This window comes from Epinephelus lanceolatus, chromosome 13 (assembly GCF_041903045.1).
Source record: "Epinephelus lanceolatus isolate andai-2023 chromosome 13, ASM4190304v1, whole genome shotgun sequence".
In the NCBI taxonomy this organism is placed as follows: Eukaryota; Metazoa; Chordata; class Actinopteri; order Perciformes; family Serranidae; genus Epinephelus; species Epinephelus lanceolatus.
The window spans coordinates 20,981,240-20,994,884 of record NC_135746.1 but is presented as its reverse complement, the minus strand read 5'-3'; the positions used below and the strand labels follow the sequence as shown (position 1 = coordinate 20,994,884).

Genomic DNA, 13,645 nt, shown 5'->3' with positions numbered 1-13,645 from the left:
CTACATATACCATATAAGATTTTATATCACAAGTTGAAAAAACAATGAAGTCACTTTATATATACTCTGATCTGCCAAAACATTAAAACCACTGACACGTGAAGTGAACATTGATCATCTTGTCACAATGCAATGTTCTGCTGGGACCCACTTAAACACCAGTGCAGACCAGGCACCCCCCATTATGGCAACGACACCCCCCAGTAGCTGTGCCCCCCCAGCAGGACAGTGCGCCATGCCACATCACAAAAACTGCTAAGGAATGGTCCTAGGAACAAGACAACCCACAGAACTCTAAAGATCTGAAGCCAACGCGTTGGTGCCAGACACCAAGGGACACCCCCAGAGGTCCTGTGTCCATGCCTTAACAGGTTAGAGCCAAGTCTAGTCCAAGGAGCACCCACCGTGGATCAGGGGTACCTCTGGGGTACCAGCACCTCTCTCAAATGTTCAGTCAGGTTGGGATCTGGGGTGTTTGGAGGTCAGATTGATGCCTTGAGCTCTTTGTCCCGCTCTTCACCACAGAAACTGCCTGAGCAGTTTCTGTGGTGTGGCATGGTGGATTGTCTTGCTGGGGGGCCACTGCCATCGATAGGTGCTGTTCCCAGTGTTTGGGTAGGTGGAGTATGTCAAGTAGCATCCACATGAATGCCAGGACACAAGGTTTCCCAGCAGAACAATGCACTGTAACAAGATGATCAATGTTATTCACTTGCTTTTATTTTATCTTAGGTCAAAATACAATGTCATCATTATTTTCATACTTTTTTTAATAAACTTTATTGAGCAACAAATAATTACAACAATAAGGTACGTCCATCATATCATCAAAGTAAATGGTCATGGAACTGAGAAGAGAAAAAAAAGGGGATAAAAAGACGTATTTTCAATGTTGTATCACTCATAACTTGTATCTTTATTCATTTATTTATTTTCTGTTAAGTATTTTATTTTAATTGTTTTTATTTATTTATATTTTTTCCTTTATTTCAGCTATTATTTTTCATTATTATTAGTAGTAGTTGTCGTAGTATCAGTACAACACGTCAGAGTCATTCTCTTTCCCTATTGGCTAGAATATTTAGATACAGAATTCTGATTGGCTGTCGGTGTGAGGTGAAAGGTTAGCTTGTGATGTAGCCACCTAGCCGGAGAGGGGTGTGTTATCTGCTATCAGCTAATCTTTATAACACCGGTTTTCATTTCAGGTTAATAAGTGACACTCGGTAATACCCTTAACGTGCACACAGACGCTGTCGCTTATTTGTTTGACTTATTCGATACATTTTTGCGAGTGCTTTGAGCGCAGACGACGTGCACATGCTAACGTTAGCTGTGTAGCTACCTAGCTAACCAGCTATCATTAGCTAAGGTAGTGACAAGTGTTCTTCCTGATGACTTGTGGTATCAACAGCTGACCTTGTAGGCACAGTCAGCCGCAGGACGGTGTAAATGTGTTCTGTCAGAGCTATGGCATCAACCAGGCTCCTGCGTTTGTTAAACGCGAAAGCAGCAGCCTCGACCAAAACATTAGCCAGGGCAGGGTGGAGTGTGTGCTTCAGGAGAAATATCTGTAGTTCACCTTCAAGACTGCAGAGCTGTATGTCAGCCTGGGTCATTGATCAGTATGGTACTAATGAGGTTCTGAAGTACACTGAAGAAATCCCCATGCCCATTGTCAGCTCTCCCAGTGAGGTGATGATTAAAGTCCATGCTGCCAGTCTCAACCCTCTTGATGTGTCTATGAGGGGTAAGTGTTGGGCTCATACTCAGCAGAGGCATTGTGATCAACACAGCCACATAAGTGAGTCATAACCTTTTGGCTTTCTCCATTTGCAGGTGGTTATGGAGCTAAACTGCTTAAATTAAGAAGGGATCCACTGTCTGTGATGAGCAGTGACAATGATAGTGAGTTTCCTCTGATCCTGGGTCGTGATGTGTCTGGTGTGGTGGTGGACTGTGGATCTGAGGTGACCCATGTTGTTCCAGGAGATGAGGTAGGAGCTGCACTGCACACCTGTCTTTAACATGCTGTAACACTGAACAACTGTACCAGTAATTTGATTTTGCAGTGTTGTTATACAGTGTCCACTGTGCACATGAAGCCGAAATGTGAATGGCTAAAAACCTGAGTGTAACACACATGATTTATTCATGTTTTACTAATATTATCGTATTATTTTTGTGCTGATTATGACAATTAATATGAAAGTACAGTTGTCAGTACAGCTTACATTAGTAATCCACCTAAACATTTACATGTCTCTGTCAAGACACGTTTACCTTTAATGCAGAAATACACAGATTCAGGATGCTGCTTCACTTTCAGTCTAGGATTGGGTGATCTATAAAAAAATGATAATAGAAAAACAAAAACATAACACACAATATTTTGGGAACCCCAAATATCACTAATGCAACAGATACTGAAATTGTATTTATTTTGGGGTGCAGGTCTGCTGTTTGCTGTCCCTAATTTTTTTATGTTGGAAAATCAAGGGCAAAGAATTGGTTGCCAGTCTCAAAATGGTTGCCAAAGCAACCTGGCAACTGTCACGGATGAGTCCTGTTTAGAAGTGTGAATCACAGTCAGGAAAAAGTAAGAAGTCCCTGAATACTATTATACAAGGCCGTCAAACCTTGAGTTAATTCAAGTTTCAGTCCAGTCATGCTCCACTTTCAGTCTAGGGTTGGGTGATCTATAAAAAAATGACAAAAAAACCCAAAACAAAACACACAATATTTTTGACTAAATACTAGGGGTGGGAGAAAAAATAGATACAGCAGTATTGCAATATTTTTGTGGGGCAATATTGTATTGTCACACAGTGCCAAGTATTGATTTTTTATTATATAAATTATTAATATTACAAACTCAAATTAAACTTGAGGTAGCCTACTAGAATAATCAATTACTTTTTCAGTCCACTAGATACATTTGGGGACATAATTTACAATTGAAAAAAGGTAATAAATCATAATATGTTTTATCACAATACTCAGCATATTGCAACATATTTAAAATCACATTAATATAAAAATAACACTATCAAGACTCAAGTATCGTGATAATATCGTACCATGGATCCTTTTCTAAATACCTCTTTTGATACTGCAACAATATTTAAGCATTAACTTTTGGTGCTTGTACAAAATATTTACATATTAACACATTTTTTAAATTGCTTGATGTTGTGAATTCTTGTGTGGGACAAGGCTGTTCTTCAGCACCGGGCAAATTAAGAAGTTAAAAAATGAAAGCAGATGAAAATCCTTCATAAATTATATTTATGTCACATATTTAAATGCTTTAAAAATAATGTTTAACACGAGAAACAGAATTAGTGTGTTGATAAGTAACAGTTTTAAGGGTTTTTCTGGCAGGAAATGATTTGACCCAATTCGTACGGATGGTTGTAAGATGACCAGACAGGAATGCCCTTTTAGTGGTCAGCACACTAAATACCCATGAAATCAAGGTTCCTTATCACATTGATACAAAAGCCATGTACATATCTATTATTGCCATAAAACAATCTAGGTCATTGATGTGCAACACTGCCTACAATGGTCTAAAACAGTGGTTCCCAACCTCGAGTCCTGACCCATGATGTGTCTCAAATTTTTGCTTTTTCTTGTGGGAAAAAAAATCATAAATCTACCTCTCCTGGACTTTAAAATGAATAAGCATATGTAACAGTAACAGGTGGAAAAAAAATCATTGGTCGTCTTGGTCACATAACTCATGGACATATTGGAACCAGTGATGAGAGGTTATAAGTAGAAAAGGTTGGTAACCACTGATCCAACACACCCAAAGATCATAGAGAAGTAGCTACAATAGTATAAATGTTAACTCAAAACCATTGACAGTAAACAAATGTGTATTGTTTCATGGAATTTATTATCATTTTGTCAATTCCAGTAACTCCATAGTCAAGTCATCTGCAGACATATTTTCTCAGAAAAAAAGATTATTCTTTTTCTGCTTGGTCATTACATGAATAATAATCTGAGAACTCTGCTGCTCTGCCTCCTACATATTCACATTACTGTCTTCCTGCAGATACAGATGTGATTATGCAAATCCAACCTAAAGTGAATGTGATTAAATTATAGCACAATACAGCAGTAAAAGTTTCCACTTACAGTATTCTAGTAATCTTGTACCATCAGTTTAAAACTGTCTTTGGAAAAAGGATGATAAGAACGGGAACTGCTGACTGAGAGCTTATTAGCCGATTAATAAGATTCAGAGACGGAGAGTAGGCGGTTAAATTGAGTCGTGTTCAGCATGTGAAATGTCATATTTGTGTTCCAGGTGTGGGCTGCCATTCCCCCATGGAAACAAGGCAGCCTGGCAGAATTTGTGACTCTCACAGAGTATGAGGTGAGCCACAGAGCCAGCTCGGTTATGAATGACTGATTTTGCTCATCAGTTGACTGATACTATCGACTTTCAGGTCAGTATGTTTTCAAACAAGTGGAAAGAGTTGATGTAGAGCCGTTGTACGATTTGTGAAAAAATGCTGAACAAAAGTTTGGAACAAGTGCACCCTGTTACGTAATCCTGCAGCGTAATAAAGATTACTGTGTTTGGTTGCTGGAGCCGCTGTGGCACCAATTACAGACAGACACTAATTGCCTTCTGTTTTCTGACTGTATTGGGCTTCATTTATTTAGCAGCTCCGAGCGAGCTGTGCTCACAGCGGCTATAAGTGAAGAGATTGTTGACATGTTGACATGAACTTTTGACACTGGCTGTTTGCTGTTGCAGGTTTCCCATAAGCCAAAGTTATTGAGTCATACAGAGGCAGCATCCATCCCCTATGTGGCCAACACTGCTCTGTCTGCCCTGGTCAATGCAGGTGGTCTTTGCAGACACAACTCTTCAAATAAAAGGCAAGCGCCAGCGTGATCCTGGATAACTCTATACTGAACCCCTCCACCCCAAACATTAAAGGTCCAGTGTGTAGGATGTAGGGGCATCTACAGGCAGAAATGCTATATAATATTCTAAGTATGTTTTCAGTAGATTATTATCACCTCAAAATAAGAATCAGTGTGTTTTTGTTGCCTTAGAATAATGTATAGGGATGCACCGAAATGAAAATTTGTGGCCGAAGCCAAAGCCGAAAAATATTAAATGCTTGGCCGAATACTGAATGCCGTTTTTTAGTTTTTCATTTCCAAAATTGGGACCCATGGTACGATACCAGTGAAAGTATCACGGTTCTGAGTAGTATCACGATACCACAGTGAAAATGAGGCAGATGTGCCTTTTGTCATTTATAAAAAGATAAATCACTTTTCTATAATACATCAATGATATTTCAATGGAATAAATTACTTATTGACTTAGTCATACTTCAAAAACAGCATCAATAAGTGATTAACATAGGGGGGGGTCAAAATAAAATAAATAAATAAAATATAAATCAACCAGCCACCCTCCTCCCCTGACAGTCCCTTCATAAGTAAAGAACAGCCCCTAAAGTGTGGTGAGGTTTGTGGGCCATTACCTGCCACTGAAAGACTAAAAGAGAGAAATGTGAACGGCTCGTTTCTCCTCTGATAGGCCACATACTGTGTGCCGCCATGGCTCGGCTGTTCAGGTACTTTTGGGCAGTCATGACAACAAGTTATTCACCTGGAGCCGGACTTCTCCGTTGCCGGTAAGCTGTTATAATGCGCCGCCGTATTTGACAGGAATACGTATTCCTGTCTGTGTCTGTGACCCCCGTTCAACCCACAACCGGCAGGGTTCGCAGTTTCATTTCTGCTGCTGGTTGAAATCTGTACTCACACAGCATGCTGAATGATTTATTTTGCCCGCACAAAACTATTTTTAGTTGCAAATGCGAGTGCGGTGACGGATGGAGTAAAATATCGCCACACTGCCAACATTTTACTCCGTCCGTCACCGCACGCTGTTTGATTGCGTTATCAAAACACGCCACTATTATTCGGCCTTGCTTTTCACTTATTCCACCGAATACCGAATGTGTGTGTTTTTTGCAATATTCGGCCGAATATATTCGGTTACCGAATATTCGGTGCATCCCTAATAATGTATCTACATACAGAGTGGGTCCTCTTCCACAGAGTCCACCATGTTATTCTATAGTAGCCCAGAACGGACAAACCAAACACTGGCTCTAGATAGGCGATTCATGTTTTCACATTGGCTGCTATGGTTCTCTAACACGCTTGGCACATGGGCAAAGTTTCAGTTCTACCACTAAATCCTAAACACTGGACCTTTAATACACAAGGCTTACCACTGATTTTTAAAAGTGGTTGCCAGGCATCAGCTTTTGCTTACTAAATATGGTTTCCATTTTTACCTTCACCTTATATTTTGGGTAATGGAGATGTTATGCAGTTTTATGTCAGCTTCATAATGACATAAAAGGCGACATAGAAGAATGTTTGAAAGTTGTAGAGTGTGTTTTATCTGATCTGACCTTTACATTCAGACTCATCTGGTTCTTTGTCATTTTAATCAGTTTCCACATTTGTTTGCAATGTTGATGGGTTAGTTGCACTTTTCACCCCACAGTCAAACAGTCTAACTGAATTTACTCCGTCATTGTCCCAAAAACAGATGCCTGAGCACATGCAAGTAAACACACCTACACACATGCAGCGTTGTTTGGTTTATAGCTGTTCAAATATCCAGGGCTCCCACGGTCATGGAAAACCTGGATAAAATATGCAATTCCAAAGTCTTGTTTACCAGGCTTGGAAAAGTCCTGGAATTTTGTTGTGTGTAATGACATTAATTGTTACAGTAATCTTCCATGGATAACCTTCCACATAATGTCACATAACAGAGAATTTATTTTCTGTAGCAGTTGAGGTATCATAGCTCTTATATGAGCTAGTGTGTGACGTTTTGTTTACCATCGTGTATGCTTCTTCATTTGTTCACTGTATGCCAGCTAGCTGGAATTATATTTGAATGGAGTTTGGATCAGGTATTTATTTATTTATTAATTTGGATCCCCATTAGTCACTACCAAGGCAGCAACTACTTTTCCTGGGGTCCAAACAAGCAAACATGGCATCATAGTGTAAAACCACCACAAAACAATAATCCAAAAAACAAATAAAAGATAAACAGAACTGTATAGTACACTTATAATTGAATAACATGTGCTATTAAATTGTACTGCATTTTTGAGATTGTGCAGTTGACGCTGGCAGCTTAGGGAGTTTAGTTGTCCCTCAGAGTGCCACTTCAGTTTCATTTTAAATGCGTCAACAGTAGAACATGGTAGTTGGGAGGCACAGAGCATTTTCTTTTTCAAATAAATTAATCAACGCGCCAGCTAAACTGTCTGCTAACATATTGAAAGTCTTGAAAGCCTTGAAATTTTGTCCTTGAAACTTTGTGGGAACCCTGATTATCAGTAATGCAACCAACATTAAAATTGTATTTATTTTGGGGTGCAGGCTTGCTGTTTGCTGTCTCTATTTTTATATGGTTGAAAATCAAAGGCAAAGAATTGGTTGCCAGTCTCAAAATGGTTGCCAAAGCAACCTGGCAACTGTCACTGATGAGTCCTGTTTAGAAGTGTGAATTGCAGTCCCTGAATACTTTTATAGAAAGCCGTCATACCTTGAATTATTTCTTTAATTTCTTGAAGTTTCAGTCCAGTCATGCAGACCTATACTTTGAAAAGACTTTTTTTTCCCATCACACTCATTTCAGCGTTGAACCCTGATCTTCTGTTTCATTCTAATTGGCATCAAAGGGGTTTTAAAATCCTGCCTTTAACCCGAAGCCTGTAAAATGTAACCTGACGTGTAATCTAATGGAACCTTCACTCCCCTGCGGGTGTAATAGCTTCCCATCCTGCGAATCCCCTTTTACCCCCCGAGGCTTCCACTTCTTGTAGTAGCTTCACTTTAATGAGTCACACTGTAATTGAATGACCTTCTGGTTGCTGTTTTTTCCCCTCTCTAGAGTTTTGATCACTGGAGGATCCGGAGGAGTTGGAACATTCTCCATTCAGGTAAGTTTATTCCATCTGCTGTACTGTGTATGTTTGACACTCGGAGTGTAAAGCCACTTACTGTGTTTGTGTGTGTATTTGTGTTTTCTTCCTCTGTGTGCTGCCAGTTATTGAAGGCTTGGGGAGCCCACGTAACTGTTACCTGCTCTCAGAACGCCGAAGGCCTTGTTAGAGGACTGGGGGCCGACGAGGTGGTGGACTACACAGCGGGAGATGCGCCCGAGCAGCTAGAAATGATGGAGAAGTGAGTGTTGTTGTTGCGGGAAGTGTCTGTTTTAGAAGTAAGCAGGCTATTAAATCATACAGCACATTACGCGTAAAGTGTTGACACCGTATTGTTTTAATTTAAAAGCGCAGATGAAAGCAGAATGTTCTTTACTCGCCCGGCTAATGAAGGATCATTAGAGTCTGTGCCGGTCCAACAAAGGTGCTAATGAAAAGGAATCATCCAGGACTGCGAGAATTGTGTGTGCTCCTTCCCTTTAAACGCCCCTCAGATGTGGTAAACATCTTCTTGTCAGCATGGCACAACTGCTCACTGACTTGCTTTCTAGTTTCCATGGAAACCAGGGCTCAAGGCCTGAGTGGACGCTGGTTTCACCCCTCTCTCCCCGTCCGCAACTAAACTGGTAAACGGAACGGTTATCTTTCCCAAGCATACCCTTTAAAATCAGGGTTTAGCAACATGTAGGACACTGACCTGCGGTGATAAAACACATAATGCTGTTGTAATTGCTCACCTGCTATGAAGTGTGTGCATGTTTTCCAGTATTTTAAACCCTTTGAGTTTGACAGAGTTGTGTTTGCACCCTCAGGTTTGATGTGATTTTAGACAACGTGGGCGGAGAGACGGAGGAGTGGGCGGTGGGCCTGCTGAAGCCCTGGTCTGGAGCGAAGTACGTCACACTGGTAACACCTTTACTCCTCAACACCGATTCCATGGGCCTGCTGGATGGGGCGTTTCACACTGGACTCACCCTGCAAAGCAAGGCCATGCAGGTATTTTAACACTGAATCAAACATAGATGATGTGAAGGATTATTCTGCTGTTTCATGGTCTGACATGCAGATCCACTCGCCTCATAAACAACCCTTACTGTCCTGTTGTTTGTCTTAAAAACTGCTTTGCGGCTGGTATTTCTCATGCAGCCATTAGCGTGGGTGTGGACCACAGGTGCTCCCCAACTGAAATGAAATACTTAATCCTCAGCGGCATGGAAAGACAACACTGAAATGGGTGTACACCTGTTCCAGCCAATCCACGTTTATGTTTTACTTCTATTCGGTTAATCAGATCAATCACAGCTCAGTGGAAATTGGGAAGGAGAAATCGTGTTATAACTTGACTTTGCTTCACATTGTCTCTTTGCAAGGGTTTATGCTTGAGCTATAGAAATACACCCTGCAGTGTGTAATAAATCTGACTGTGTGCAGGTGAAGGGGAAGTTTTAAGAGTTTGAGGCCCTGCGTGTGTGTGAGCCTCGTGTTATTGCATGCAGGTCCCGTCCCTCCAGCTGCTCTGTCAGTGGAGTGCATGTGTAATGAGGGTAGTGGGTGAATAGTCGAGGACAGGGTGGAGCTGCTCAGGGGACTGAGTCAAGTTGTCCCGGGCGGTGGTGACAACACAGCTGGCAGTGTTGGAGTTGAATGTGTGTGTGTGTGTGTGTGGGCGTTAGTCTCGATGCGATGTGTGTGCGTGCATGTGTTTGCTGCTGAACCAGCAGTATTTGGTGTTTGTGCAGATTGTAGCCGGCTATCCCCCCAGCAAATACCAGTGTTTGTGTGTTTCTTGCCAAGCCTCCGGGCCCCTTTGTCCGCGGTCGCAGCCAGCTGGTCAGTTTGGCGGGGCTCAGCCGCAGCAGTCACACCCTCGCTGCCCAGCTCTGGACAGAACGTCCTTTTCATCTAGGGAAATCACAGCGCAACTGAGCCCTCTAGTGTTCAACTGACTGATCAGGAACAATCTGTCACAATCTGTCTTTATTTTTTTTTGTTCTTCTCAGGGAAGCAGGGATAATTTTACCAAAGGCTAAAGAGGTGTGGCAGTGTCACGCCACAAAATGTGATAGGATCAAATATCAAGTGTTGAATTTCAAGATTAGTACACAGCAGTTTCTCCTTTCCTCATTGTGTTTTATAAGCTTTCTGATGCAGCCTTATTGGGACTTGGTATTTCTCCCTGTAACATAATTAAATTAGGGAAAAAAGAACCTGTTTTTTAGTGGATGGATCACATGTATAGGAATAAGTAAATGGTTGCCGTAAAAGATGGTAGAGTCATCATTATTAAATGTTCAGTCTCAGGCAGAAAAGCTCGGAAACTTTTCTGTACCTCCCATAAGCAACTGGTCTATCAACAAATTTGTAATGATCAGTTTTTCTTCCGTGTAATCCATGCTGTTACTTCTCAGCCGTAGTATGGTGTTACAGTCACTGTGGTGATGGAGTGCCTCCAGCATACTTTCTGTGTGTTCTGGTTTTTGTCTTGGTTGGTTTTTGTAACTCAAAGTATTCTGATTTCGATTTTACTTCAAGTAGTGAGCTCGTGGGGTTTTTTGTAAGTATGTTAAAACTCTTAATCTTTATGCAAACATCGAAATCAAGTAAGGACTCAAGGGCCCAGCTAAAAAAATTGGATGTGGATCACAATGATCTATGTTTGGAAATTCCACGTTTGCTATGTAGAATTGAATAATCCATCTCACATCTCACTTCTGTGCCCGTTTTTCAAACTAGCATTTGATTGTATCCCCCTGATCCAGATGCAAACTTTTCAATATTACTTAATCTGGATAACGACAGCTCTAAATGGGACTTTATATGACAACGTAGGCTACTAGTTATGTAAAGAACAAGAGGTGGAAGCACCAGTGTGGGGGTCACTTTAAGTGTTTTAATTCAAAGAGATAGGAAACAGCGTGGGTGGTGCAGTTGTTAGAAATTAAGTTTGACTGTGTCATTGTAATTAATTCATTTTCTGTAACTGCTTATCCTGTTGGGGGTCGCAGGAGGCCTATTTCAGCTGACATTAGGCGAAAGGCAGGGTACACCCTGGAGAGGTCACCAGACTATCACTGGGCTGACACATAGAGACAGACAACCATTCACACTCACATTCACACCTATGGACAATTTCGAGTCACCAGTTAACCTGCATGTCTTTGGACTGTGGGAGGAAGCTGGAGTACCCAGAGAAAACCCTGAACTTTGAACCCCCCCACCCTGGTTTTCTTCCAGGAACCATCTTGCTGTGAGGCGACTGCGAATGCTAAACACTGCATCACCGCGCTGCCATATTTTTGTAACTAATAAAAAGTGATAAATAAAAGTTAGAATTAAAGAATATTTGTTTGATATTGACAGTTATTTGGGGATTATTTTACTTAAAGGCTTAATGGGTAGCCTAATGTCTACTTCATCACTGTAATGATTATTAAAATCAAGTTAAAATATAATAAATGTATATATATTTGACCAATTTTAAAGTTTTCATATATTTTGCGCCTGAAATCCACACTTATGCTGGGATCAGGGTTATCCACATTTTTGGTTCGTGTGTCTCAATTCTACTTAAAAGGTTAAAAACACATGCTGAAGGTTGGATCCAGATCAAAGCTGGTTTATATGATCTAATCCAATTTCAGAATCCTTTTTATTTTCTTTTGCGCAACCCGTTTTCAGGGTTTGATCCAATCCGCTGAAATAGGATCAGATTACTTCTGAACAACTGGGCCTGGGGGACGTTTGTGTGCTGACTTCCTGATATTTCCATACCCAGGTCATGACTCGAGTACGTCATACGCAGTGAGGTGCATACCTGCCTGATTTCTAATTTTTCCTTCCTCTCTGTTTGCCTCTTAGAACATTATATCAAGTGGAGTCTTCTATCGGTGGGGGTTTTACACTCCAGATGGACCTGCCCTGGATGAGGTCAGCAGGCTGGTGGATGCAGTGAAGGTACTGTGCTGCCTCATTACTGATGTACATGCTGGCGTACTTTTCACCCAGAATCACTTATACTGAGAGAGTGGGGTGACGGAAATCCTCTCATTTGCACACTGCCTGAGAGTGAAATTCATGCAGGAGCGGAGATCATACAGCAAATTAAATATGAACATACCAGGGATTCCACACATGCCTGTATTCAAGGCTCCCCTGTGGCTTTGTGAAGGAGTGAGCAACGCATTCCCCGCTGCACCGGTTGGTCGGCGGTGTGTACGCTTGGCTTCTGGGCGATTGAGTCAGGCGCCAGGAGACGGTGAATGGATTTTTAAACAGTGCTGAGCAGCCATTCGCAAAAGCGTGTGGGACCTCTGTCCTTTTGTCCCGGGGCTTACAGCGAGCGGCACACTCAGACCAGTGGCGGGAAGCTGCGGACACACACACACAGCCACAAAACACACACATGCACGCTTCTCTCCGCACGTCCTATTCTCAGGCAGAAGTGTGGACGGTTTCCAGTGTGACGCCACCGCGCTCCCCATTCATTGTTAACGACAAGAGATGCTGACCAGAAGAACAAGCCGGCTGCTGGTGTTGTGGGACTAGCGCAGGATTGTCCAGCCTCATCACATTCTGAACCCCGCCCTCACTTTTTCACATTTTGCGGCTGTGAAAGCAGAGATGATGTAGCATTAGGAGCTTGTGGATATTTGCTTGTCTAATTTGATTGAATATAATTACTATAATTTCCTGGTGCCTTGTAAGACAGAACAGAAAACAGTCTGAAACCAGTAGTATCAGAAAAGCTGTTTATTCAGAGCACTTAATGTGAGGCGTCTATCCCGTCAAACTGTCAACACTAATTCTGCCGTCTAATAAAACAGTCCTCCCATCCATTTCCCAAACCCATTAAAACAAAAGCCGATGCCTAATACAATTCATCCCATGTCTAATAATGCTGAAGGTTTAAATCTGATCTCTTAATTGTTTCCTGATTTACTCCCCCGATTGATTTTAAGCTCATATTCATGATATTTTTTTCTGCCGGTTCACTGCAGATTCTGCCGGTAGTGGAGGCCCAGTTTCCATTTACCCAGGTGCCCCAGGCTTTTCAGAAGTTGGAGCAGGGCCACGCCAGAGGGAAGACAGTCGTCAGGGTGGATGACGAGGATGACAGACAGGCCGAAGAGCTGGTGCAGAGCAGTCGCACGGAGACCACAGAGTCTGAGCAAGACGTGCGAGAGACGGCCAAGCAAAACTAAGAGACAGCGGAGGGAATTCAGCTCCTGTGTTTCTTTTTACCTTTACAAGGCTGCTCTGACAGCAGAAGACTGTATAATTGAACGGGAGCAGAGGTGCTGCCGTTGCGCAGCAGACTACAAGCGTGAGCTGAGACTGTAATGGGAGCGTGCCAGAGACTGTTGTTAAATCTTACACCTTCCTGTGCTGTCTTGAAGTTTTCACAAGGTGTTTGAGTTATGCCGCGTTCCTGTCATGGAGAGGCTGTTATAATTACTAGCTGTGGACTAATAAATACCATTCAGGGCAGCATCCAGCAGGTATTACCAGGCTCTCTGTGGCCTTGTGATTGCTGCAATCTATCAACATGGAGTCAAATAATAAAACGTCTGATACAAATATATCCAGCTGGACATGTTCATCAATAGAGGTGTTTGTCCTCC

General features: G+C 41.9%; 1 protein-coding gene across 1 annotated transcript; it reads left to right on the top strand.

Annotated features, from left to right (window-relative positions):
• The first annotated feature begins 1,304 nt into the window (after window positions 1-1,304).
• On the top strand, window positions 1,305-13,605 carry LOC117270705 (NAD(P)H oxidoreductase RTN4IP1, mitochondrial-like). Its single transcript, XM_033648454.2, has 9 exons — window positions 1,305-1,750; window positions 1,840-1,997; window positions 4,322-4,390; window positions 4,778-4,902; window positions 7,973-8,021; window positions 8,129-8,265; window positions 8,837-9,020; window positions 11,883-11,978; window positions 13,022-13,605. The coding sequence occupies exons 1-9, from the start codon at window positions 1,453-1,455 to the stop codon at window positions 13,223-13,225; spliced, it is 1,320 nt and encodes a 439-aa protein (XP_033504345.1). The 5' UTR covers window positions 1,305-1,452; the 3' UTR covers window positions 13,226-13,605.
• The last annotated feature ends 40 nt before the right edge of the window (window positions 13,606-13,645 follow it).